A 25205-nucleotide genomic window follows, 5' to 3' on the forward strand; every position below is an offset into this window, starting at 1 on the left:
ATGGCAATGTATAACTGTACATTACAATAAATCGGAAGAATCTTTAATATATTTGATGACTTGTGTTATTTGTAGCGTTTGACCGTTCATTGAAACGCTACGAACGACCACAAAAGATGATCCATATAGATGGCGCGCGTGATCTAATTGTTTTGTCTCCGTCCGCTCTCTGGTAATCAGTTTCCGACCGATAATGACCCAGCACCGCTCAGCAGCATGTCTACTCTGTCCAGATGCATCCAGAGAGGTCCAGAGCACATTTACACCCAAAATACCTTCCGCGTCCCTCTCTCCCCCCTCTGCTCCCTCCAGAGAGGGAGAGGGACTACCTGTCACATTGGGGGGAGTGATACAGATGGCGCACCAGATGTGTGGCCGAAGCACGTGATGGGAGACTGGGTGTTGGAGTTAAGAGGGCCACGAGCTGCTTGGGTTGACTTGGTGGGGATGATGATGGTGTGTGTGTGTGTGTGTGTGTGTGTGTGTGTGTGTGGAGCAGAAGGGGTTTCAGAAAAGAAGGAAGTGTCAACTTTTTGAGTGCCTCTCTACGTATTAAAAAAAAACTTGTTTGTGCATTTGTGTAAACCCTGCTCCGGTTTAGTGGCATCTCCTAGTCACCCCTCCATCCTGCTGCTCCACAGCTGGCCGCCCCACCCTTCCCAGCTGCCACTGGGGCTCCCCCCGGCCCCTTTGCTTGGCAGAGCTAGCGTTTTGGGCGCTCCCCCACCAGTCCTCCCTGGCAGCTGCTGCCCTCAGCTGCGCTCTCGCAGACGGTATTGGGGTCGGACAAAGTCACTCCTCCTGTGACTGTGTCTGGGGCCGTTGGGGGAGGATGAAGAGGTGGCAAGGAGACTCTTACCTTCCTATGAAAGATCTCCTCTAAACGCTCGTGAATGTAAATGTGCAGCAGTGTGAATCTCTGCATTACACATGTAACGGAGCGCGGAGATGCACTAAAGATGTCTTTGGCTGCGTTCGTCTGAATGAGTAGTTCTGAAAAGCTTTCAGGAGACCGTTGCTCCGCGCATGTTCGAGGACGGCAAATAGAGAAGTGGCAGCAACATTTAATGGGATGATTATCTTGTTCAATATTTTGATAATTATAATTCAGGGCACCTTTCAGAGGAGGCTCCTAACCACTGAGGGGAAAATGACATTGTGATCATAGCTGGCAGGCAAGATGTGATCTCTCTCTCTAACTCACCCTTTCACTCTCCCATACCCACACTCTCAGTGTGACGGAAAGTCTATGGGGAGGTATAAGAGGTAGTTATGGGGGGGAATGCAGCAGCCTCCACAGTTTAATTGGAGATGTGTCACACTAAATAAATGGTGCAAAAACAAGCGCTGACTGGAGGCTTGAGGGAGGGGCCCTGGGGACGCAGCCTGTTTTATTGGGCAGGAGCGTTGCACCGCTCCAGGGTGAAACGGGGCTATGCACCGCTGTGGTTAGCCTCCAACCACCAAACCACCAGGCCTCTAGAAGACGACTGTGGAGGAGCGAAGACAAAGGCAGTTCATTCCACCTCTGCAGAAGAAGAAAAAAAGAAGCATCTTATTGGTGCTGAGGAGGGAGAAGGTGTGGGTGAACCCCGGCGACCCGGTTGTTCATTCCTCCAATGAGGGAGCGCATCGTCGTCCTCATCTGCAATTTCAATTTCTGCACGCCCGGCGAGCGAATCCATAATTGTGAAATCCCTCACTTGCTCCCGGATCTGATGTGTGTCAATTTATGTTTTTGGAGAAGATGTCCAACTGCCTCCAGCCAATCCCATTTCCCTGTGTAATCCATACATGACCTCCAAGTTACCAGCAGAATGTGTTTTCCAATATTCTATCAATGTTGATGTAACTGTTGTCTCGCGTTGCTCGTGCAGTGTGTGTGTATACTTATATTCCAGACTTCATGGCACGAGTTATGATTTACCTCTACAGTGTGCCGCCGTAATTGGATGTGACACCATTCTCTCTGCTCTCCCCGGGGGATATAACAGGAATCTGACTATTATGGCCCCAGTCATGAATATGTCACCACAGCTGCAAACAAAGGCCTGTGATTTGGATTCGACTCTGTATGTTGTCTCTGCGCTGATGTATGGGATAAATGCTGCCAGGGCAAATGAGTTTTCTGTGAAGCAATTTGCAGTGTTTACAAAGATTAATTGCCATTGTTTTGGAGAGAAAACTACGGCCGAGTCGATGTTCAATATTACATGTGCATCGTTATGCCTGTCCTGAGACGTATACTTGCCAAACAGACATTTGTGAAAACTTTCACGGCTAGTTTTCAAAAAAAGTGAACATATTTTCACATGCACAAAAAAAGCATGATCGATCCCCCGGACACGCATTGTTCTGCATGCATCCGATGCGCGGCGCTTTGTTTAAATCCCGTCGTTTGTCGAGGGCTTAGCCATCAAATCAAATTGAGTGTGCTGTTTTGTATGTGTTCTCGCCCCATAAAAGTAGTCTCTGAGTGAAATAGCAGGTATGCTGATATCAGTATTCCCACAGCCTGCATAATTGCTGTAATTTGCTTTCCCTTTGGGTAATCTGTAAACATGGCTGTTTTGATGTTTTTGGCATCCTCCATTGGCTGAGCTCTCCACTCCTCCAGCGGAGCGCCCATCCCAACCCAGGGTGACACAAATAGATCCTACCCCAGAAGGCGCACGTAGTTCCACACGGGCGCAATCAATACGGCCCAGTCGTCACTGGAACTATGGCGGTATTAAATGCACCCCGTGAGCTGGTTCTCCCCATGCCGGCGTTTTAGGGAAATAAAGCTATTGATCCTCAGGGGCCTCCGGCGGAGCATTAACCTGGGCCCACAAATTAGAACGTGCTCATCTGGACACATCTGCCCTCCATGCTCCCACAAAGCCGGTAGCAGGGAGAGAAAAGGAGGGCTGTGTGGCCTGCTGCTTCCAATGATGAGGAGAGCGCCACTTGACGTCCGTGTCGGAGCGGGGGAGGTGTCTGGATGCCCAGGACTTCCATTAGAGGCCCAGGATGGTGGCATGGGTCGATGTGGTCAGGTTTGGTTGGGGGTACTCCATCTCAGATCCGTGTGGTTCCTTCCCCCCCCGATGCAGAGAGAGAGGGGGCTGACCCACAGAAAAACCTAAGCTCCTGACTGGAAGGACAATGAGGGAAAGGGCTGCTGCTTCCATTGCTTGTTCCAGCGTGTACAATTCTATATATACAAAAAGAAAAACAGATTCCTGTTGTTATTTGTGCAGAAGTATCGCACACTGCAAACAGTAAATATCCCCAGAAGTCTTGGATTTAGCACAACATCGAACTGTAATTTCCATTCTTCAGATTACATTTTTATTCGTCTGCAAAACCTAGAATTACACTTCCCCCCATGAACACCACGAGGCTCTCTGAGCCATTGATTCAAATGTATCAGTTGCTGGGGTGTTGCACAAGGTCAGTAATTATATTTGACTAGGACATCAGAGTCTGGATACACAGAGATAGAAACACAAACACAGATATGTGCATCGACGTGCATGCACAGGCGTGGTTTTAGCCGTCTAGATTTGGTATTCCTTCATTGGAACCACATCTCTAATGCAACAACCCACCTGTGACTCGTGACCACAGTCTGACCCCATTTCTTTTGGCACAAAAAATAGGATTTTGGGTACGAATCATCCGGTTTCGTCTCACCACATTTAAAACGTTCTTTACCGAACAAACGTTCACACTGTTGGTGTTTACATGGCCAAGAGAACGATGCATTTCACACAGACAGAGAGACACTTTGGAAACTTTCCCCTCAGCCTGCCCTACCAGTGGGACGCCTGGAAGTTCTCTGCCCCAGTTCTCCATGTCCTTGAGAGTTGTGCCTTCGGGCCGGGGCTGGTGGGGTCCCGCGGTGCACAATGTGTGCTTCTCACTCAGGCTCCCGCTGTATTCCGCCGCCCCTGCGTGGCTCTGGAGAGTTGCCAAACTCTGAGGGGTTGTCCGTGCGAGTGCAGGGGAAGCGTGCACGTTGCCACAGAACCCGCTCCCAACATCTCACTTCCTTCCCCCATGACAATCGGCCGGATATAAATCACTCTCCCGGATTGGCTGACTACAATGGGATGCTCGGGAAGATGTTGTCGTGAATAATCAGACTAATGGCAACAAACAGTGTGAATCTTTCCACATCCTGCTTTTGCAAAGGTTAAACCATAGGGTAGAGCGTGTGATGCCAGCTTAGTGGAGTCAACAAATGCCTACGAGAGATTTGAAAGGAAAATAGAGGAGAAAGAAAAGAAGAGATTATTTAAGTTGTTTGATGATCAAATGAATACGAGAAAATTAATTTATAGAAGGGTGGTCAAAATGTGTGGCTTTATGTGTTCGACAGATCTCTTTCTATTTTATTCAGCACAAATGCAATGTGTTTTTTGTGCGTGTAATTAATATGGATATTGGCCGACAGCAAAGATAAAGATCCATTTTCTATATTTTGTCCTTGGACTGTGCACCCAGGGAATTCACTCCCCCTTTTCTTGTTCGTTTCCCTGGCTTAGGCATGGGGAATTGGTGGGATAAGAGGCTATTCCCTAAATAGCCCATGGCAAGAGGTATCCTGATTAGCATGCTGCCTGCTCTCTGGCAGCGGTCCTCCAGGCCACCAGCGCTATCACTTACGTGCTGTTTGTATTTGTAGTTGATAGTGTGTGCTGTTATAATTGGAATGAGCTCAGGAACCTCGTTTGCTTTTGATCCGCTGCCAGCCACTCAGAGTGCTAGTGGGCCACAGCTCTCACCTCAACACTCCCGGTGGATTATGGGAAACTGCAACGCTTATGTTCTAAAAAAGCGCCTGACAGCATCTCACTCAAGGTCGAACAATACAATGGTAAGAGTGGGGGGAGGGAGCGGAAAAAACAAAAAAAGAAAAGATGGTGGAGAAAAAAAGTTCAACAGGTATTTGATGTAACGCTGGATATTGAGTGGGGAGCCAGGAAACAACGGTGTTTAGGCATCGTGAGACAGAGAGGCAAAAGGACCCTCGGGATTTGTTTGGGGGTATAGTTTCAATAACATGCGCGAATACATGGAATTATAAACGTGGACTTCTATGGACAGCAATCTGAACTAGTGATGTGATAAACCTGGACAACCAAGCCAACAGCAGACTACAACGCACTGTTGCAAATAACATTGATGTTCTAACCCTGAAGATTTCACCAGATGTCACCAGATGTAATACCACGGCAACTGCAACAAAACAACATTCATGTCTTTTGAGACACATTCATTTTTTTTTATTATTCTTCATTTACCATCATTGTCTGAACGCAACGTCAGTGACAAAATACATTGTGTTTCCTGTTACTGCTTCACAATAAAAGTCCCCCTTTTGTTTTTCCCCAGTGGGCTGCTTTTAATGTGAAGGAGTTGCTCTGCACGGTAAACATTTGTTTCCTGTGAATCCCCTGCGCAGGGGAGTTGAACCCATCGGGCAGAGGTCACGATGAAAACTACTGCGATGGGTGGCAATTACACAACGTGAATTCAGAATGAAACGCATCATCGTTTCGTGAAGATTACATGATATTATAACGACTTCAACAATATCTCGGTTCTATTCAAGTGCCCCTCGGGAAGAAGAAAACCAACCAACACCGGGACACTCAAACTGAGGCAGCAAAGTGGAATTCAGCCATCATCCAATACATTTATTATGTACACACCTGTGCTTTTCCCATACTGTGTGGCGTGTCAACAAATGATAAATGCTGCTTTATAACGTAGCACTGACTTAATGCATCATCATTCTGAGATGTAACTGCATCGCTCACCTGGACCTCATCAGGTGACGCCAAGAAAACGCCCGATTGATGCACGCTTGATCCGCTCTCGCTCACTGTGGCGTTCCTCCTGTTTGATTCGCTGTCTTAGCACTTTCTCCAGACTGGACCAACTCCTGCGACTTATGGGAGTTTGATGCTCCCTCGCTGCCAGCAGGCCAGTGTAAAAGGATATCTGAAACTCCTAAGCTCAATATTTAATCAAGCGCTGGGTTACATTTGCTGTTTGATTAGGTAAGAGAATTCCACCTCCCAGAGTCTCTGATTGCTTTGAAAATATTTGGCCAAAAAAAAATGAATACTCCGCTTTGAACTGTGTGCTCTCAGCACTGGTACAAGTTTATAATTGTCACAGTTAGATTTATACTGTATTCTCATTTCCCTTTTCGTCTACTTCGTCTCCTCCTTTCTTCCCCTTCGTGGGATATTACAATGATTACTAACATTATTGTTTGTATTACCATGCTTATTGTTGACGTTGCATGTGTTTTGTTGTCGTTACTGTCGTCCTATTCAGCAGCCTCGTTATTATCCGTGTTTTTTTCTCTTTTGACCATGAGTCCGTCTTGTCGCATCCTAATCATCCAGGACTGCAGGAATTCACCTGAGAATAACCCTGATGAGCTTGTTCCAGGAGGGCATTACCACTGGTTAAGTACAAGCACCTGCTAAAATATTGGCAATTAGGACATAATTAGCTGCTAATGTATTTCTAATCCGAAGCGGGCCATAGATTTGTCTTTTTTTGCGTAGACTCCCTTTTTTTTTATGTTCTCTCGTTGTTATTGTTTTCCTCGGGTATTTGTATCCCGAGAACATTGACTAAGTGCCCTAGTTCATCATATGCAAATGGCTTATTAATTACACATGCATTATGCCCGTATTCAGAAGACATCAAAGGGCCTGCGAGTCTTCAGATGGTCCCCCTCCGTAACCCGCTCAGGTTACAAATGCCTGCGTGTGCACTTTCCTGCATTGCCTTTTCGGGGCAGAATAACTACATCCTCAATTAAAAGATGTTTTCACAGGGACCTCTTTTCTCCTCGCCTCCCAATATTTGAAGAAACGCCTGCGGTGGTCTGCGGTTGTTTGGTAACTGCAAATTGCAAAGAATCATTTGAGCCTAGATTACATAGACACTATTAGAAAGCAGTGCGACTGTGAGTGTATCTATTGCAGCTAAGCAAAACCAACATTTGCTTTATGAAACGAGGGCTGCCTCCAGTGGTTCAGTGTGTGCGGCGGCCTCGCTAAGGTGCACCAGCTCGTTCCATCGATCGGCTCCCCGATCGGCTCACCGATCACCACAATACTGTTTGGGTATCAATGCCTTCGGCCGAGCTGCAGACATTTCTGTTCTGTGTCTGCAAGTCCCCGATGAGTTCTCTGTTAACGACCCATACAGCAGGTGTCAGAGTGTGATTTATACGACCTATAATGTCTCACATTGATTAGCAATAGAGCTCTAACGGGATGCCAGCTCTCAAACTCAGGTTAAAAAGTGGGGAAAGAAGAAAAAAGAAGAAGCATTGCACACCTTCTGTGTCACGGTGCGTCCTTCTCTTGCATGAACATCAGCAACCCGAGCTGCCCAATGAGATGGCGTGGAGGGAGTTTGAGGCGTGCAATCACTGTAACCCCGGGCAGTCCTCGGTTATCTGTCCCCGGTGGGCGGCTCCGACTGGGTGCTGCTAGCATAATTAGCACAGCACTCACTTTGATGATAAAATGGGTAATAGAGCATTCCTTTCCCTCCCCTGCCTACCTGATTTCACCAGCGTTTATTGATCTAATTAAAATGATTCTGCTGTTGGTGCTGTGCTTTTCTTTCTGTTATGGGAAGAACGTTTTGATTACAGACACTTAAAAAAAAGATGACGTTTTGAGACATTTGATTTCTTGCATGTGTTTATAATTTGTTTTATTAATGCTATCAGTGCTTGGTGCTGGCAATAAATGTCAAACAATTTAAAATAAATCACTCAGTGACGAGACTGCAAATATATATATATATATAAGTGCTGTGGATTGCTGATATTAGAACGTTTCTTTTCTCCTCGTGTATAGGAGCGTATAGTGTACATCAAAGCCACCAGGTGGGGCTGATTCTTTCACAAATGAATCCTATTTTTTTTTTCTTTCTGAATCACAGTAAAAAAATGCTTAAACTAGGTGTTATTCTATGGCATTTTTGTATGGCACTTCCAAAACTATCATTTCTCATTAGGGGGAGCAAACTGTTTGTGGTTGTCCTCATTACTAAAAAGATAGAGCTCTACCCCCAAAGGTAACTTCATCAACACCAGAGACAAATCTATCTTAGGTGCTCTATTTATATTTCTGACTCACTGCCACAAAGATTTATTCTGCACTCCTGTCAATCCATCTCTCTAATGGGCAATGGCATCCTTTTTTGTTTGGATGGCTGGCGTGCGTGCGTGTGTGTGTGTGTGTGTGTGTGTGTGTGTGTGTGTGTGTGTGTGTGTTTGTGTTTGTACACACATGCATGCGTGCACATTTTTTTAGCACCCGGATTATTAGTTTTTTGTCAGACGTGCGCACAAAAACAAGTACCTCGAAGTCGCAGAGCCGTCTCATCTCTAAAGAGAGTCATCTTTAGATAGAGAGCTCAGATGTCATGTAATTAAGATGATACAAAAAAAAAAAATCCCATTTGCCATTCCATGGGTTATTAATGTGGACTAATGACGCTCAGATCAACTATAAGATGTCTGCTTGTTATGGGGTTAATCTCCTCATTCTCGCAAAAGCCATGAAGATAAACATCTCTACACAGAGATGGGCTCATGAAAATCCCCCAGAGAACTGTATCCCAACTTCATAAGAAAGTTTTGAAGGACCAAAAATAAAACTGCTGCGCAGACTTGCATGGTCATTTCTGCAAAAATGTTCAGACGAACCAAAGCTTTGAATCTTTTTTTTTTTTTATGCAATGCGACATCCATGAACAAATTCATCCATTTGCACCAGAAAAACTACATGTGGACCGATAATTAGTTTTAGTAAACCATTTAAACACACTAGCGTGCATATTAAACACAGTCGTAATCCAATAGGTCTTGCAATATATCACAATAGAGCTATAAATACTTTTTATAATTGAGCTTAATGTATATATTTTGCTTTCTTAGTTTGTTTTCAGAAGGTTTCAGCTGTGCAAGGGCTACACTAATTACTAATAAACTTTATGGGCACTTGTTCTCCGAAAAACGAGACTCATCCAAACTGAAGGCACAAAGTTTGGGCCTCAGAAGTGAAGATCTGATGAGTTGTTTGTGGTCACTGAAGGTCACTCTGGTAAACTCTAAACAAAACATTTTCTTAATCGCTTCTGTTTCTCAAATGTGCAAATTTATGAGGAATAACCTGGGGTTCACCAGAGTGTATGGGTGGGAGACGCCCTCCTAATATATATCAAATGTGTAAATGTCATGCCTTCTGATGGCTCTATCATGAATGCTGTGATCATTACATTGTCATTAGGCACCAGTCTTGGTTGCACCTCGTTAATGCACACGAGCAATCTGAGGAGCGGCAGATAATGTTGTGTGGTGGTGGTGGTGTTTAATGAGGGTCTATATTTGCATACTGGCCTCCACCCCCACTTGCATTCCCACCCCACTCTCATTTATACAAATAAATCACATTAAAACATCACCAGCTAATAAAGTCGTCTCCGGCCCGCATCCCACGTCCCAGTGATAGCCAAATCTCAGTGCAGGAAATACAACAAAGCAGTCTCCCAGGATTAGAGAAAACCTATTATGTAAAATTCTCATATGGCACGGCAACATTCCTCATATTAACACCATGCTGCCGAAGTAAATTACGCCAGTTGTTGTGCACGCTCCAATCAAATGATTTATCGAGAAATCTCCGATGGAAGTTGGAGCAAATGTTGAAAGTCAGCCTATCAAATAATGCAACCACTTAGAGAAGTCAGATTTAATTACATATCTGCATCACTGCAAATAGAAATAAAATAGGAGCGTGTTTGATTTTGAAGTAGTTTGTAATCTTGATTGCACATAATTGTACAGGATACCACCTGAGGCGAGCTAGTTTTACTTCCATTTCTGCATTATTGAAAAGCTTTGATTTTTGCGGAGAAAAGATTGTGGCTTTGATTGTGAAAGAAACACAATTAATAGCAACACTTGGAAGTCAAATGGCGGAGCCTGTTTTAAATGCTTCCTGACACCATGTAGTGCTTGCTGACTATGAACATCACTGCCCAAACTACAGAGGTCAAGAGCTGCCACCTTGTGAGAGAAGAGAGCGCTTTGTCTGGTGTCGGTGTGTCTGTCCAAGTCAAAGCCGGCTAAATAAACAGTGTGTTTCCTGATGCCTAACGGTGTGCACGGCCCATGCACCGCCGATGTCAATCCACCCAGGACCACCAGTGGCCCCACTTCGCGCACTTACTTACTCTTTGGCTCACTCCATCCTTCCTCCATGCTCAAATTGACACTTGGTGCAGATGCAGGCAGACAGGGGGCCTCTCCGCCCCTGCGCCTCCAGAGATGTGGCCCAGCTGTCAGCCGTCTAATCCAGTCCAACCTCCCCCTGAGCCAGGCATGAACTCCGGGCGTCTCCCCCCTCATCCTCACGCCTACAGGCACAGCAAACTACTCTCCCCTCGTCAACACTAACACACAGCAAGCCGGGAGGGGCCCACTTTGCTAAGTCAAATCAGTCTTGACCATTCGTCATAAATCAAGTACAACCGTACGTTGGCACACACCAAAACCCCATCGTGCATGAAGGACAACAGGTTATTGACATTATGCTAACATCGCGCTGGAATAAACTGCACGACAAATACTATGGAGTTGATGATGTTGTTTATAGCACAACCGCTGAAGAGCTGCAGACAATTGTAATAATTTTTGGTTTCCAATCAGCTCTTACAATCTGAACAAAGAATCCCCTGGCTGTACCGTCTCCTTTTACATCGTAGGCACTACTGTTGGCATTGTTACTATGGAAACGACTGAACAGAGAAAATGGCATATTGGCAAATATAGATACACTCGTGCAGGTATGAGTGAGAATATCCAATACACTGCTGTCTTTTACAGATATAGTCATATGACCTGACTTGGTAACCACACATGTATGTAAATATGTGTATTACAATAATAGGCGATTTGCTTATACATCAGAACAGCATTTTTTTTATTTTCGTAAGTATTTTATTTTGGGTGGTTCGTGAGTGCTCGTGGCACAGTCGTGGGCATGTGTGTTTTATATGTCTGTAGTCTGGTTCCCCATGGTATTCCCAATATCAGTATTCCTGTAGATGTGTTTGATGTGTTTGAAGCCACGTAGCATACCTTGGAACATGACAGTAAACATGGCAGAGGCTCTCCCTCAGTGGAGCAGTGATGCACGTCACCCCTCAGAAGTGTGTGACGGGTGTACAAACCAAACCCACCGGGCCACGTCATCCCCTGGGGTTCTCCTTGCTATGCTGCGCTGGCTGACTGCATGTTGCTCAATGCTGCGCTGTTTGGAATAATTCCACCCACAGCCTGGGAAGAAAAAAGAGCAAACTAAAACAGGAGAGAAACAAAGAGAAGAAATGCAAATGGACTTGTGACAAGTTATGGAACCCACTTAACTTGTTATCTGACCCAGCTGCACCAGATGTCATGATATATCCCGCTCTAATGTTTTCCCCGTGTTTCATCCCTGGAAAATCACTAGTGTATGCCTCCTGCATGCATCCCTGGGGAAATTAAGAGGCACACTATGTATCTCGTGAGGATTCCCCCAAGAATGAGAATAAAGCAGGCAGCATGAAAGAGTAGTGTTGGTGTGAGGGAGTTATTGGTCTGGCAAAGGGATTGCCAACACATCAAAATAGCATGGGTGTAGAACAAGACAGAAAGTTGCACCATTTACACCTGCCAGAGAGAGAGAGAGAGAGAAGGTGCCATCCTGACATGGAACATTTCCATAGCCACATATACGCACAGCAGGATGTGAAGCGCAAGAGTTGACACTTCGTGTCACACGGAATTTCATGAAGTGACACGTACAGCGTGTTCACATGACATAGGCGCTTTGAATGTTGTTTTTGGGGTTGATAAGATAAGTCATTTGTATACAGTAGGAGTTTGATAATGTCACACAAGGCATCACTTTGAAAAGAGGAGTCTATGATCTGGGACAGAACATTTGACAAAATAGTCAATAGTGTAAGGTGTTATCAAGCTTTTTATTCTCAGCGTGTTTGGCACTGAATGCCAACAGTGCCAAGAGTGATGTCACAGCATAATGAGACTCACAGCAGACATGCAGCATTGATTAGTAAGCATGCATTTACATCTTCTTTTTTTTTTAAACCGAAAGACCTGCTTCTAACAGGCAAATCACATCTCCATAACTCGAAAGAAAGAAAGAAAAAACTGGTTTTAGAAAATAAGCTTAACTCCAGGAGGAGGGCAGAGGTCCAGTGAGGTGACACACTGCACTCAGCTGACAATTCAGAAGAGATGTAGAGGGGTGAGGTCGCATGAGGACCGCAAGTGTAGGCACACAAGTCAATCGAGATGAATTGTTGTTTTCATTATGAGGTATCACCGATTTAATGCACCACCTGGCAGCTAAAGTGACCCAAATCAAACACACCCATGATGCTGAGTCACGTTGAGTCTAGCTAACGTCAACAACCGCGGCGCTACCTAGAAACGTAGCTCGTGCATATACTTGTGATTTGATATAGTTTATTGTTTAGGCTGTGCTGTCTGCCTCTTATTCTGCTGTTGGCTTTATAAGAAGCATCAGGCTATTCAATGTATGTGGCTTAATAATACTTGTTGCACTCCTGGTAGGTCCTTAGACTTTTTATTGACTGTCGGTCAATTTTGATTAAAGTGTCTGAGTTTTGTCCTCTTTTCTAGTTCATTCTAATAAGGTTGCACTGAGGAAGGCAGTCATTTTTATAATTGCTAATAAGTTGTATGCACAGGCTGAAAAGTGCTGTTTACAGAAAAGAAATACTGTTGGTTTGGACTCAGTGGTTTGATGTTGTTCCAGTAGTGCATCGGCGATCCTGACACGCATTTCATCATTTTATTTAACAGTAGGGCTAGTATCAGATTAGGGCTGGAGGTGTGTCTGCAGATGCAGGAAGGCAGAGCTCTGTGTCCAGAGAGGTGGCACCCCGGAAATGATACCGTTATAAACTATTGCGCTCACGGGCCACCGAGTTCCCGGTGGTTGCCACTTCAAGCACCATCAAATTCAGGATCACATATTGGTTGTGGTTAATTTTGCATTATTATGCCTCGGCATAGTTAAAAAACAATGTTGCACCGATCTTAATCGATCACCCTGTCGGCACGCTAGGCACACGCCCGGCTAGCATGCTAAAAGCTACTTTCGCTAACATGCTAAACGGTGGATCCTGAGATGTGTGAGGACTTTCCCGCTGAGACGGTTAATCCTTTACGCCACGGTAGAACCTCATTATGCTCAAAGTGTTGGATTCTGTGGAGGCCGAGAGAGAGAGCACTGGTTATACTGGAAAAGAGAGGCCGAGTGTACCGGTTATGCCATGTTGTGAGGGTGAACAAGCATAGATGTTAAACCTGGAGCCGACTGTGGAGGCCTTCGCAGTGCTAAAGACTCGCAGGGTGCCTCTCAGATAGAAGAGTAGCCTACAATCATATAACATGTTTTATATCTGTGCCTGCAACAAAACACTTATAAATACTGAAAATGAAAACAACAAACCTCTCCGTTGCCTCGCAACGTATTTGAACAGAGAAAGATGATTACAAAAAACAAAAAACAACCCATCTTTGGTAACTGTGCAGTCTATCCTTTGCTGTAATAGTTGGTAGGTGCAGCTGCTGTGGAGTGTATATTGTTTATACATGTCCACGTTGCCCGTGTTTCATTTATTGTCAATTATTTCGATCAGCGCCCCTTCTCCAGTTAATTCTTAGAAGGCATGTGTGCATTTTTAATTGATAATCAGTTGCATGCACAGACTGCAGAGTGCTCTCCATCTGTTGGTTTGGACATAAGGAGTCTTGTTGCTGATGTTGTTTCACGTGTGTATAAATTGACATTCATTGCGATCTATGTTGTATCCCCATCCCCCTCCCTTTTTTACGTAACATTTACTGAGAGTACATTTGAATCTACCTGCTGTTACTGTTTCTGAAGTTAATTTGTTCCTTGAGCTCAACGTTCTCCACATTGCACCTTGAGAACAATATTCTAGTACTCTTTCCACCCCTGGTAGTATGGACTCAGAGAGACAATGCTGGTCTTGCTTACAGTAGGACAAACTATTTTGACACGACTTTCAAATATTAACGGAATTGCCGAGCAAAGGTGAATGCAAGAAAGAAATAATGCAAGCAGGATGGGGCCAAGCGGAGGGATGGAGACGGAGGTGTTGGAGGAGGAGGAGGCCAGTTCATTGAGGTCAGGTTGACAGTAAAGAACAGATGAGACGGGGCGGCTGAGGAATGTTTTGGAGGTGGGATGTTGTATGAGGAGGAAGTGGGGGGTGGGGGGTGGGAGGGGGAGTAAAAGGGGGGAAACTAGGCCATTGTCCATACTCAGAGCACCAAAGGGCCCACATCCCTGGATGCCCCGTGTCAGCCCTCTGACAGGAGGGATGGGACTTTAACACAGAGTTTTTCACCACCAGACGCTCTCCGTCTCCTCTGAAGAATACCCCTCCTCCTCGACACACTCACCAGTCAGAGTTTGAGGAGAGAAATGCACTCGTTACAATAAGGAGGGCACATGGCTTGGGACCTGAGGCTTTGAGTGCCGCCTCCTCCACACTCTCAGTAGAATAAGGATCTTTCCTGCATGTACTGTGCATTTTTCCGAAGTTGACGCGCAGTAAATAGAATTTCTGAGGCGAGTTCACACTGCTGGGGTGCATGACAATACAATATGTGTCTGCTCTTGTTGGCGGTACAACAAAATAACAACCTTATTGAGCATGGACACATGGCTCGCCAATAATCAAATTTGAATATTCCCCCTCACCCCTGCAGTCTATTCTGCTCGCTCCGACCCTACGGATAAAGCAGACTCATTGTCAGGCTTAATCAGGTGGTCTGTTACCTTGGCAATTAAGGCCTTGTTAGAGATATAAAACCTTGAGACTCAAATGGAGAGTCCCTGGCGAGTCAAACCACTGAGCAAATCCTTAAACCAAACAACCTTCCAGTGGGAACACTTCTTCTCCGAGGATAGATGTTTAATTATCTCTGCTTGTTTGGGGGGAATGGGGGGAACTGTTTCACTCCCTCTTGTTTGTCTTAAAAGCGCATGAGTATTTATTTGAATTAATTCAAGTGGCAATCAGTGTGCTATGTTTGATTGTCACAATGTATTGACCTAACATAGAGAATATTGTGAACCATGTATGAGAGAATTTACAAAGACGGGGCAATCGTGCATTGTGGAGTTCACCATGGAAACAAAGAACCAAAATACAAAGAATGAACCATTTAGTCTTTTATAAGGAGTATGAAAGTGATTTAGTGTTCTTAATTTGCTTTAATTAATTCATCTTTATAATATTGCCAGTAAGTGTGATCATTTATCATTTATTCCCAATTGATGCAAAACACCTATCCCAGTCTTAGCGTTCCTAAACTAGGCCAACTATTTCCCCAAATGAATGTTCTTTTTTTTTTCTTAAACAATGCAGCACATTTGAGCATTATGAAGTGATAATTTATCATTATTTAATGATCTCCCACAGACAGTACATCACATGCGGTGCAGTCAGTGACAACAGCTGTGCAGGATCTTTATGGGCTCAATCTCCGAGACTTGACGCGTTCGGTCCTGCGTAACCCTTTGACCCCTTTGACCCCTTCATTTAATGTCCAGCTTGATGGTTTTCTTCTCTGAAAGGCCAGTCCAGTACTTCTCCTTGTCCCCTTTCGTCCCACGCTTTGTCTGTTTCTCCTTACCTCCGTGACATACTCCTTCTAAATGGGCCTGGCATGCATCCCACTGTCTAAAGAAGGTATGTGTGTGTGGGCGGTGTTTAGGGAGGTGGGACACACTAATCAGCTCCAAACCGAGGCCCGGGCCGGGAGGAGCTGGACAGGTGAGTGGAACCGCTCGCTACACCCCCTGGCTGCTCCTTAGCGTGAGGGTCAGATCAGCTCCGACCTTTATGGCCCAGTCACTCCTTCATCCTGGTGTCCCCGATCGCCTGGCTTCCATCCCTGGTCGCGGGCCTCTGTGGGAGGAAACAGTGAGCAGCTGCTCTACCAAGGGAGCCTCCTGAACGCGCCTTCTGCCCAGCCCCGCGTGTGTTAACCTTTTCTTTTAATTAACGGCGTCCCAACTCCCAGCTCTCGCCACGGCGGTCCGGAGAGAGGTTCTCGGGGCTTATGCAACTGTCGGGGAAGTGGGAGAGTCATCGGGGAGCGAGAGAGGTGGTGGGCGGTTGGGAGTGATGAAGGTGAGAGGGGTGAGGACGAGGACGAGGAGGAGGAGGCTGGATGAATAATGCGCCCACAGCCTGGGATTGAGGGGTCTTCCTTCAGAGACTATTTTTTTTTTAATGCACATGCCTTCACAGAACTACAACACACCAGTCAGTCCACACAGCTGCCTCGTTCCCGGGAACTATCCCCAAGTAAATTGGACACGCTGATGAGAAAATGGCTGCCCTTAATTTGCACTACAGCTCATTGCTCTTCAAACCGAGACTTAAACAGCTTTCATTTGAACTCATTTGGCTTCGTAATTGTTCACATGGGTCAAAATCAAAAATACCTATTTTCCCTCTTACCTGTAGACCTTTTAGTCAATCTAGAATGTTTTGGTGTGAGTTGCCTAATTTTGGAGATGGTGGTCTTCTTTCCCTCCAATATAATGGGAATGAATGGCATTCGGCCTATGATGCTCACATCGTCAAAGAAATGCATTTGAATGCCCAACAGCAATGTGTCATTCCAGAAATCATCCACAGACCTTGTTGTGAGACGTTTCATGCAGGAAACTGCTCACATGGTTGAAAGAAAATAGATCCCACATAATGTGCTCTAAACAAGACTTTTTGGTCATGGCATATCGTCCCATTGTATTGGAGTGAAGGCAGACATCTCTACGTACGATATCTCCGAAACTAGTCAACTCAGGCCAAATAGCTCAACAGGTATGAGGAAAAATATGTATTTTTAAATGTTGGGGTGAACTGTCCCTGTAAGTTATCTGTCCCAGTTATGAGCCATAAACAATTGTGTTTGTATCCTAGTTTCCATTTTGATGGAGTTTAGCCATCAACACAACCCACCACCATATAGCTACTTAGCTTTAGCCATGTTCTAAATCCATGTTTTATGTCCTAATTCTGAAAAAAATATGCTTAACTTAATTATTAAATTCCGTGTGAGATCCATTGAACCTGGTAATCAGACATCGGTCGCACTTGGAGGTGAGTCTGGCTGATTATGTGAAATGCTCTGTATGATAAGGAGCTCTGTAGCACACTTACATACTGCAGCTTAGTAATAGAGGGGTGAGTAGGCTTGATCTCATCTTGCAGTGAAGATAATGAGAGAGTGGTAATGAGCAAGAAAAAAAAATCACTCTCATTCCAGTAAAAAAAAAAAAAAAAAAAAAGTGTTGAAAGGTTTGCTATCCTTCCCTTTCATCTTGTGTGGCGGTGCCAAGTGGAAAATGTTCATCTTTCAGCGCGAGAGTTTTATGTTCGTCTTGGCTCACGGTAAAACCTCCAGGGGATACTCTTTCTTGGCATGGTCGTAGTGGTCACCATTTGCCGGAGACGGGCTGTGGAGGTCAAAGCCATTTGAGAAGGACATAAAACCCCTAGAATGATTTTGATCACGCTATGAAACCGTCCCATTGTGGTTAAATGCTATTCTTCATGCCAGTAACACATCTTTGTGGAGGTTATTGTCGTGACGAGCACTTTTAAAGTTGGTCTGAGAGCGTCGTCGCATATTCGGGACATTACAGTAAAGCAGCCAGCTGTTGCGTTGAGCGGAGATGTTTCAGCTCGTCTCGGGAATTTGATCACGAGCTAGCTGGGTGACGTGAAATAACTTTCAGTGCTGGATCCAGAATATTGTCACCAAAAGCCCAGATAACCCCCTCCAGCTCGGGTCGTGATGCTGCGTCTAACATCTCGTGACCTCAGTTTTATGATGGAGTAAGTAAGGGGAAAACTGCCAGGACCTTCTCCTCGTGAAGACCCAGAGCAAGGGCACTGTCTCCCCAGCCCCATAGATCAGCCAGCCCTGAATGTCAAACCGCACAGCAGCTTCCGCGGTGCCAGGAGTCCCCCTCTTGCTCCCTCTCTGGCCCGTGATCGGCTGTCTGGTGACACCACTGCGCTAATGACCCGGTTTGGGAGTTGCTCCGCGGGGCTCCTTGGCTTGGGAAGACGGAAGTTGTGGATATCCAGCTGGAAGGTCACTGTCGGAATGACGACCACTCACTCAACATTCCCTCTACTTTGTAGACATCCTTCAGTTTGTCTAAAGGATGTTGAGACATGGCGGCCACCGCTGACTTTTGAATCAAAACAAGTTGGCTGAGCGGCAAATCCGTAATAATCGGATGCGATTTCCATGCTGCTTTTGTCATTATGTGCACTAGTTCTTGGTAGAGAAAGGCCCAACGTTTACGTGAACTGCATACATATGATATGTTTGCTTTTTGCTCCAGTTTTTAATTGCATATAGCAATTTGGATAACAATGAAGTTGGAAAGCAAGTGCTCACCATTTTCTTGCCAACTCTGAAGCCATCTGATTGTTAGCTCTCAGTGTTGTTTTTGTTCTCTCTTTTTTTTTAATCAGTTTACTGTGGAAGTATGTCTCCGTGCTCAGAGAGTGCAACGTTTTTAGTCACTCGCTATCTGGACTTTTTTTTTTCTTCTTTTTTCTCAGCCTCAGGAGTTTGGCTTGTTGGAGCAGAGTTAAAGTCCCAGGGGGGCACTCCTCTGGTGATGGGGGCGCTGCCTCGACCTCACTCAAGCCTGGTGTGGGTGGCATCCAACCAGGGAGACGCACAATGGAGAGCAAGACTGAAGACGGTGATGCTTCTGGTGGACTCTCTCAGGACTCAGCCTTATTCTCAGGGTCATGCATTCCAGCAATCTCTGTAATTATAAGCAAGTAAGAAAAAAGTTGAATCTTCTGCCTTTCTCCAAAATGAACGTGCCCCACTCCTCAAGGGAAACATTCACATCTCTGAGTTCTAGTAGCTGGATGGGTTTTAATGAGGCAAGTCAAGTGTGTATGCGCGCGCGTGTGTGTGCGGTTGGTGCACATGCATGTCTGTGTATCGGCCCCCGTTCTAACGAGCGTAATTGACCGACTGTGCTTTTAAGCCGCCGTTTTTCACCATTTGCGAGAGAATTCTACTAAATAGCCTTCAGTGATTATTATTTCTGCAGGAGACACTTCATTTGGATTAAAACTTTCTCTGGGTTTTAAAGTTCAGTTATCACTTCTTCTTTTTTCCCTCTTCTTCTTATTTTTGGACAATGTGCAGTCGGAGACAAATGAACAGAGGGGCCAGCAGGCCACACAGGTCAGGGAAGAACTGCTGAAGGGTCTCACCACCCGAGGGCCACGGATTCCACAGGGGAACGTCTCACCCCGCAGAGAGGCAGAGTGAAATCTCCAATGCTGCGGCACGCACGCTTGCTGCGCCGTCTCGATGTCTAACTAAAAGCTACGGGGGTGGTGAAAAAAAAAAAGAAAAACTCAAACATAACTGCTCAGTTTTCCTCCAGATGCAGCGGTAAGACGCTGAGGTGATCTGAAAACACACTGCGCCTTTGTGTGTCGGATAGAATTTCAAAGGCATTTTTCTTAGCAGTGTAGAATTGTTGAAGGGCAGAACAATTAGCGAGTCGATTAAGTCGTTTGTGTGAACGACTAAATACGAAGATGCACCCTGTCGGCCCGCAGGTACAAATCGCCTGCTTAATTTCCATAAAGATACTAGCTAAATAGACATTTCCTGGCTGGCATTGGTTTCCATGACGAACATGTTGCGTTGTTTTATTTTATTTATTTTATTCATCTTTGTTTGATTCCCTTTTCCCTCACGCTCAGAGGTGAGACTTGAAACAAAAGCATTTTTGTTGATTTTCGTTGTGCCTATTTGCTCCCAAAAATGTATATTTGATTCTCCTTTCCATATTTATAAAGTCCTCCCTGTGGGACCAGCTTGTGTCAGACAGTTTGTGGAGCATCATGAGCAACATTCCTCACATGAGGTTTCTTCACTTGAAGAGGGGGAGAGAGGCAGAAAAAAACAACAACTTCTGAGCAAGTGTGTACTGTAAGTTAGAGACTGAACTGTGCAAGCACTGAGTCAAGTCAAGCCTTTTCCCAGTTACTTTGTCACTAATGAAAGTAGCAAAGAGCCCTGGAGGACTGAAGAGCACTGTTTGTTTGTGTTTGGGAGAGGTATGGGGGGATGGAGGGGGGAGGGGGGGGGGGGAGGCAAGGTGGTAAAACTTTGGGAGAGCCGCCTGACAGAGCGCTGAGGGGGGAACTTTGGAGCATTGTTAAGATTGAAGTTTTAAGGCAGCTGGGATCTCCTGACAGGTTCCAAGCACCTACAAATAGATGTTTCATATGTGTGTGTTTACCAACTTTACTGTAGCTTGTGAGGGCTTTGAATTTACCAAAGCCCATCACGTCAATCTGTGTCATACTTTGTTTCATTGATCTTCGGCACGCATCTTATGGCAGCGTGTGGGCGGGGGAAATGATTTGAAAAGCAAAAGGGTGCGGATGAAATTGCACGATTCAAATTGAGCTAACCGAATGGAAGCATTGACATCATATGTAGGTCATGAGTCCACATTTATTATGTTTAAGTCTCACATCTGCCACCCATTAGGGATATAAGAGGCGAAATAACAAGGCCTCTTTGAAATAGGAGGCTAATAATGACTGTCAGCTAATAGATAAGTCTGCTCTTCAGCTCTGAATTTTCTATTACATTTATTACTTTGTGCGGATGTAGGTGATTACCTTAGATGTCTATAACAGTGTAAGGCCTCATTATGAACTCCAAAGTAAAAGGTGGGAACACCCTATAGAATAAGAGCAGCCTTATTATGTACTACATCATTAACTTTTATAGTTTTGGTTAACTTTCGCAGAGAATTGCCTTTAACAGAGTTAAATTCCGCCTCGGTAAAGGCTATCAAAGGTTGTTGTTAATTTTCTTCTTCCGCTCCAGCCCGTGTTTGGGAGTTGCCCTATCGACTGTTTCCCTCCTTCCCTAAAGGTGTGCAGCGAAAAGCTCGCTCTCCTCTTACGGTCTGTCTCTGCGACTCAGTCGGAGTGGAAATGCCTCTGAAAGTGGGAAAAGCGAGTTGCGTGACATGTGATTTTTAGATGGGGCCCCTGGCGGCGGCGGCGGCCCACAGGCTGCAGAGGGGCAGAGTGCAGAGTGAGAAGCCCACTGCAGGACTCCTCTCTGGATCTCATTTCCACATAGCAGGGGTAGTGTGGGGCCCCGCATGTCCTCGAGCAGGTGACGGTGTATTCCAACTCACCAGTGTTTATGAAACAGAGAGAGAGGGAACAAATGAGTTTTATTTATTTATTTATTTGACACACATTTCAAATTAAATCACTTCAAAGTCTGAATGCCAAAATGACTTGAGTTCATTTTTACTGGAACTCATCCTGAAATGCTAAGTATCGAAATGATAAAATAAGAAAAGAAAAAAAATGTTTTGTATGAATAAAGACAATAAAACAAATCCTATAATAAAAGTAAATTGGAGGAGGCTACATTTATTGACTCAATCTCCAAATAATCAATGTATTATTATAAAAAAAATAAAAATAAAATGTAATTCATGAAATAGTATTTAAACAGTTAAGGGATACGTTATAATTTAATTCATAGTGAACAATGATAAGAACCAAACAAAACTCCCTCGGTAAATAAAGCCATCATGCTAAAATTCTATGCGTGCCATCCATCGCATGTCATATATGTCAACAGTCTCACAGAAAATATATATTTCTGCTGAACCATTTCTACCAGAAGGGGGACCAGTCCGTCTGCCGTAGACCGAGAGTGGCCGACGGCGAGCTGAGGCAGAGGAGACGCCAGGGTGAGCAAGCCGACTTTGGGTTTAGAGTTCGACTCCGGATCCGGGGACCAGCAGATCCAGCAATCCGCATCTTGCCATGATCCCTAGGATTTTAATCATGCCTCTCTGTCTGTGTGTGAGTGCAGGCAGGCTGACAATGATTTCCTCAGTGATTACGTACAGAGCGAGTCCCTGCGGGGTAGGGGCCCCCTCTGGAGCCATCCTGATGGCTTTGGGGGCCTTGCTTCCATTTTCCATTATTATGTGGACTACCGGAGCGACAGCGCAGTCCAAGACCTTGCAGGTTTGTGATGAGGAGGGAGCTTCCATCTTCTCTCTGCTTCTTCATCCTCTTTTAAGAGCAATTTAGACGTAGACTTAGATCAGATTCCGAACCTAATTCATGATTAGCCGACTGGAGTGAGGAAAGGAAGAGTCTATCATAGTTTTGATGCTGTTAGGTGGATATGAAGTGAAAAGTGTTATTATCATTTTTCCTTCTTTTTTTGGGGTGGTTTTGTTGCATTTTTTTTATTTTTTATTTTTGTTGCACTCTCAAAGGAGGCGTTTTGGCCGATGCCTTTCTCACGCGGACGCATTTGAGATGCGAAAAGCAAAAATATTGCGCTTTTATTTCTAAACGAACATCATGCCGGCGCGCGTGTGTGTTTTCCCGGAGAATGGAAGCGCATGACGGGGATTACTATATTCTCACACTTTCCCAGATACCCAGCTCAACTAAATAGAGTCGCCTAGACCGATCGGGGTAATTGGATTTTTATAACATCCACCTACTCATCACAACAACCACACAAAAAAAACAACAACAAAAAAACATAACGGCAAAACTCGTGTTCAGAGACCGCACGGCGAAGGGGCGAAGTTGCATCTTTCTGTAATGGTAAAAAGGCTGCCGCGATCTCGGCCACTGGAATTTAGAGAGACTCTGCCTTTAGACAACCCCGGTGTACACACATTGTCAGACTGAAACTGAGCAACTTCAGCGTTTTCTATAGGATGTCGCGCCGCAAGCAAGCTAAGCCAAGATCACTGAAAGGTAAGTGATAAGCCGATGTGTGTGGCGGCTCTCCGCACATTTTATTTGAAGCAGATGACAAGTCGACACGAGCATGAACTGAACTTATCGCTCACTGAAATGTATCTGTCTTGCCCTATTATCATTATTATCATTATGATCGTTTATGGTGATATTTTGTCACGCATTTGCCAAGTGTTCTTCCTTGTTTGTGCTGCGCATATGGATCTGACTGCGTGTACGTGACGTGACTTTGGCGTCGGGTGAAAAAAAAAGAGAAGAAAAATACCCCCCCCCCCCCCCCCCCCCCCCCCAACAAAACAAGCTGTCCGGTTACAGTTCAGCCTTGTATTGTGATGATGGCTAAAAGTGAGAGGGCACGGGGCAGTCTACAGATGCAACAGTGCGGCGCGACCGCTGGCCAAACATCTGGATGCGCTAAAGACGCTCCAGGTCGGAACTTCAGCCAGTCTGATGGAATGGGGTGCAGAGTCACGTGATCCCCTCCCCCCCCTCCTCCTCCCCCACCGTCTGAGAAACTAAGGAGGAAACATTTTATATGTTAAGAAAAGGGAGGGCTATGATGTGTGTGTGTGTGTGTGTGTGTGTGTGTGTGTGTGTGTGTATAATAGTTAAGAGATAAATTAGAGGTAGTGTTTAGTGCTAATTGGGTATTTAAAAAAAAGAAAGTTGTACACATTTGGATTTATCAGGCGAAGCAGGAAAACAACTGCTCTTTATTATGTTTTTTGTTGTTGTTTCATATCAAATCTCAGACTGGCACGTCAGGATATGCTCAGCGGACATTGTGTGTGATTTTGATTGTTTCTCCTTTTTGTGTGTGTGTGTGTGTGTGTCACTGTTTGGGTCTTTTTTCTTTTTTTACACAGTTGGCCTGGTGGTAATTCGACCATGCATTTGTGTCTGGGTGTGAGCGAGAGAGTTTTGGGGGTGGACAGAGCAACATGCATGAGCGCACACACATATTCACACACTACTTTTTTCTGTAGCATTTTGGTGGGGGAGCTGCTGGGTCCTTTGGAGGTTGAGCTCCAGTTCATCTGGCAGGCATTGTATTTTGCTCAGCAAATAATTGTCCACAATTTCACATTCCCAGCTTGTGGTCGGTGGACCCCTTTTCTCTCTCCCCTCTCGTTCTCGGAAGTCTTCATCTCAAAGGAAGATTACATGGTCTGCGGTAGTACATTCATGCAGCCACCATTTTAAAATCAATACCCAGGAGAGGGTGGAAATGTGAGTGCATGCACGTCTTGAAATTGTCACATTCTGTTTCCAGACCTGCACTGACTGCTCGTTTCACAGCAAACAGCTCTATCCATAGATTCCATATTTTCCCAGATCAGATTGGCATTGACTGCTTTTTCTTTTCTTTTCTTTTTTTTTTGTTAGTTGGTGTTGACAATTGCTATTCTCAAAAGACACGTCACTTAGATATAATAGTCCCCTGCAAGTGTGCCTACATGCTACAAGTGTGTGCGTGTGTGTGTGTGTGTGTGAATTCAGAAGAACATCTGTCAAGATGTGTGGACATCTATGTGTGCGAGACAGAGCGAGGGATAGCGAGTGAGCAAATCAGTATGCAAATGAAGCCAGAGTGATGACATTGTTTGTTTTGTTATTGTCAGTAAAATTTAAATTGGAAAAATGTGGCGCACAAAACATCTCGACTTTTATGTCCTCATAGCGACTGCTGAAGCGGAGCAGAAATGCAGATACGTCATAGATATTTCCCTGCTTTGGATCAGACCCAACGAAGGCCAGCCAGATGTTATTTATTGTTCTTTGTCTATCTCTTTCCTCGGGGGACAGAGATACACTTATACAGATGTCCACAATAACTTTCCTTTGTCGTTCATAAAAACAAAAAAAGTATGGTGCCTGACACTGTATTCTCCACTATTGTTTTGCAGAAGACGGGAATTGTCATCTTACTTGCAGGCTTAAAAAAAAAAAATATTTAGTCGTCACAAAAGCACCATTTCTCAATTTGCAGCACCACGTTTTTTTAAAAAAAAGAAGAAAAATGAAAAGTGTCCTCATGCGCATGCACGTGCTGCATGTTTTCACTGAACAGAACGCAGAGTTCAGGTTTCACTTTTGTAGGTTGCTGTTCTACTAACTTGAGGCAGTGGTCAACGTGGACACTGCCTTTTCTTTTTCTTTTTTCTTTTTTTTTCTTGGCGCAGAAGGAACACTTTGTTCTG

The 25205-nt window shown here is 44.9% G+C and overlaps 1 protein-coding gene across 1 annotated transcript in view; it reads left to right on the forward strand.

The window, feature by feature from the left end:
- Positions 1-22712: 22712 nt before the first annotated feature.
- LOC117746780 (zinc finger protein 521-like) overlaps positions 22713-25205 on the forward strand; it is an 89380-nt gene continuing 86887 nt past the window's right edge. The window contains 1 exon segment of the mRNA XM_034556086.1: positions 22713-23001. Within this exon segment, the coding sequence (XP_034411977.1) occupies positions 22962-23001 (40 nt within the window). The 5' untranslated portion in view covers positions 22713-22961.

This window comes from Cyclopterus lumpus, chromosome 17 (genome assembly GCF_009769545.1).
Source record: "Cyclopterus lumpus isolate fCycLum1 chromosome 17, fCycLum1.pri, whole genome shotgun sequence".
NCBI lineage: Eukaryota > Metazoa > Chordata > Actinopteri > Perciformes > Cyclopteridae > Cyclopterus > Cyclopterus lumpus.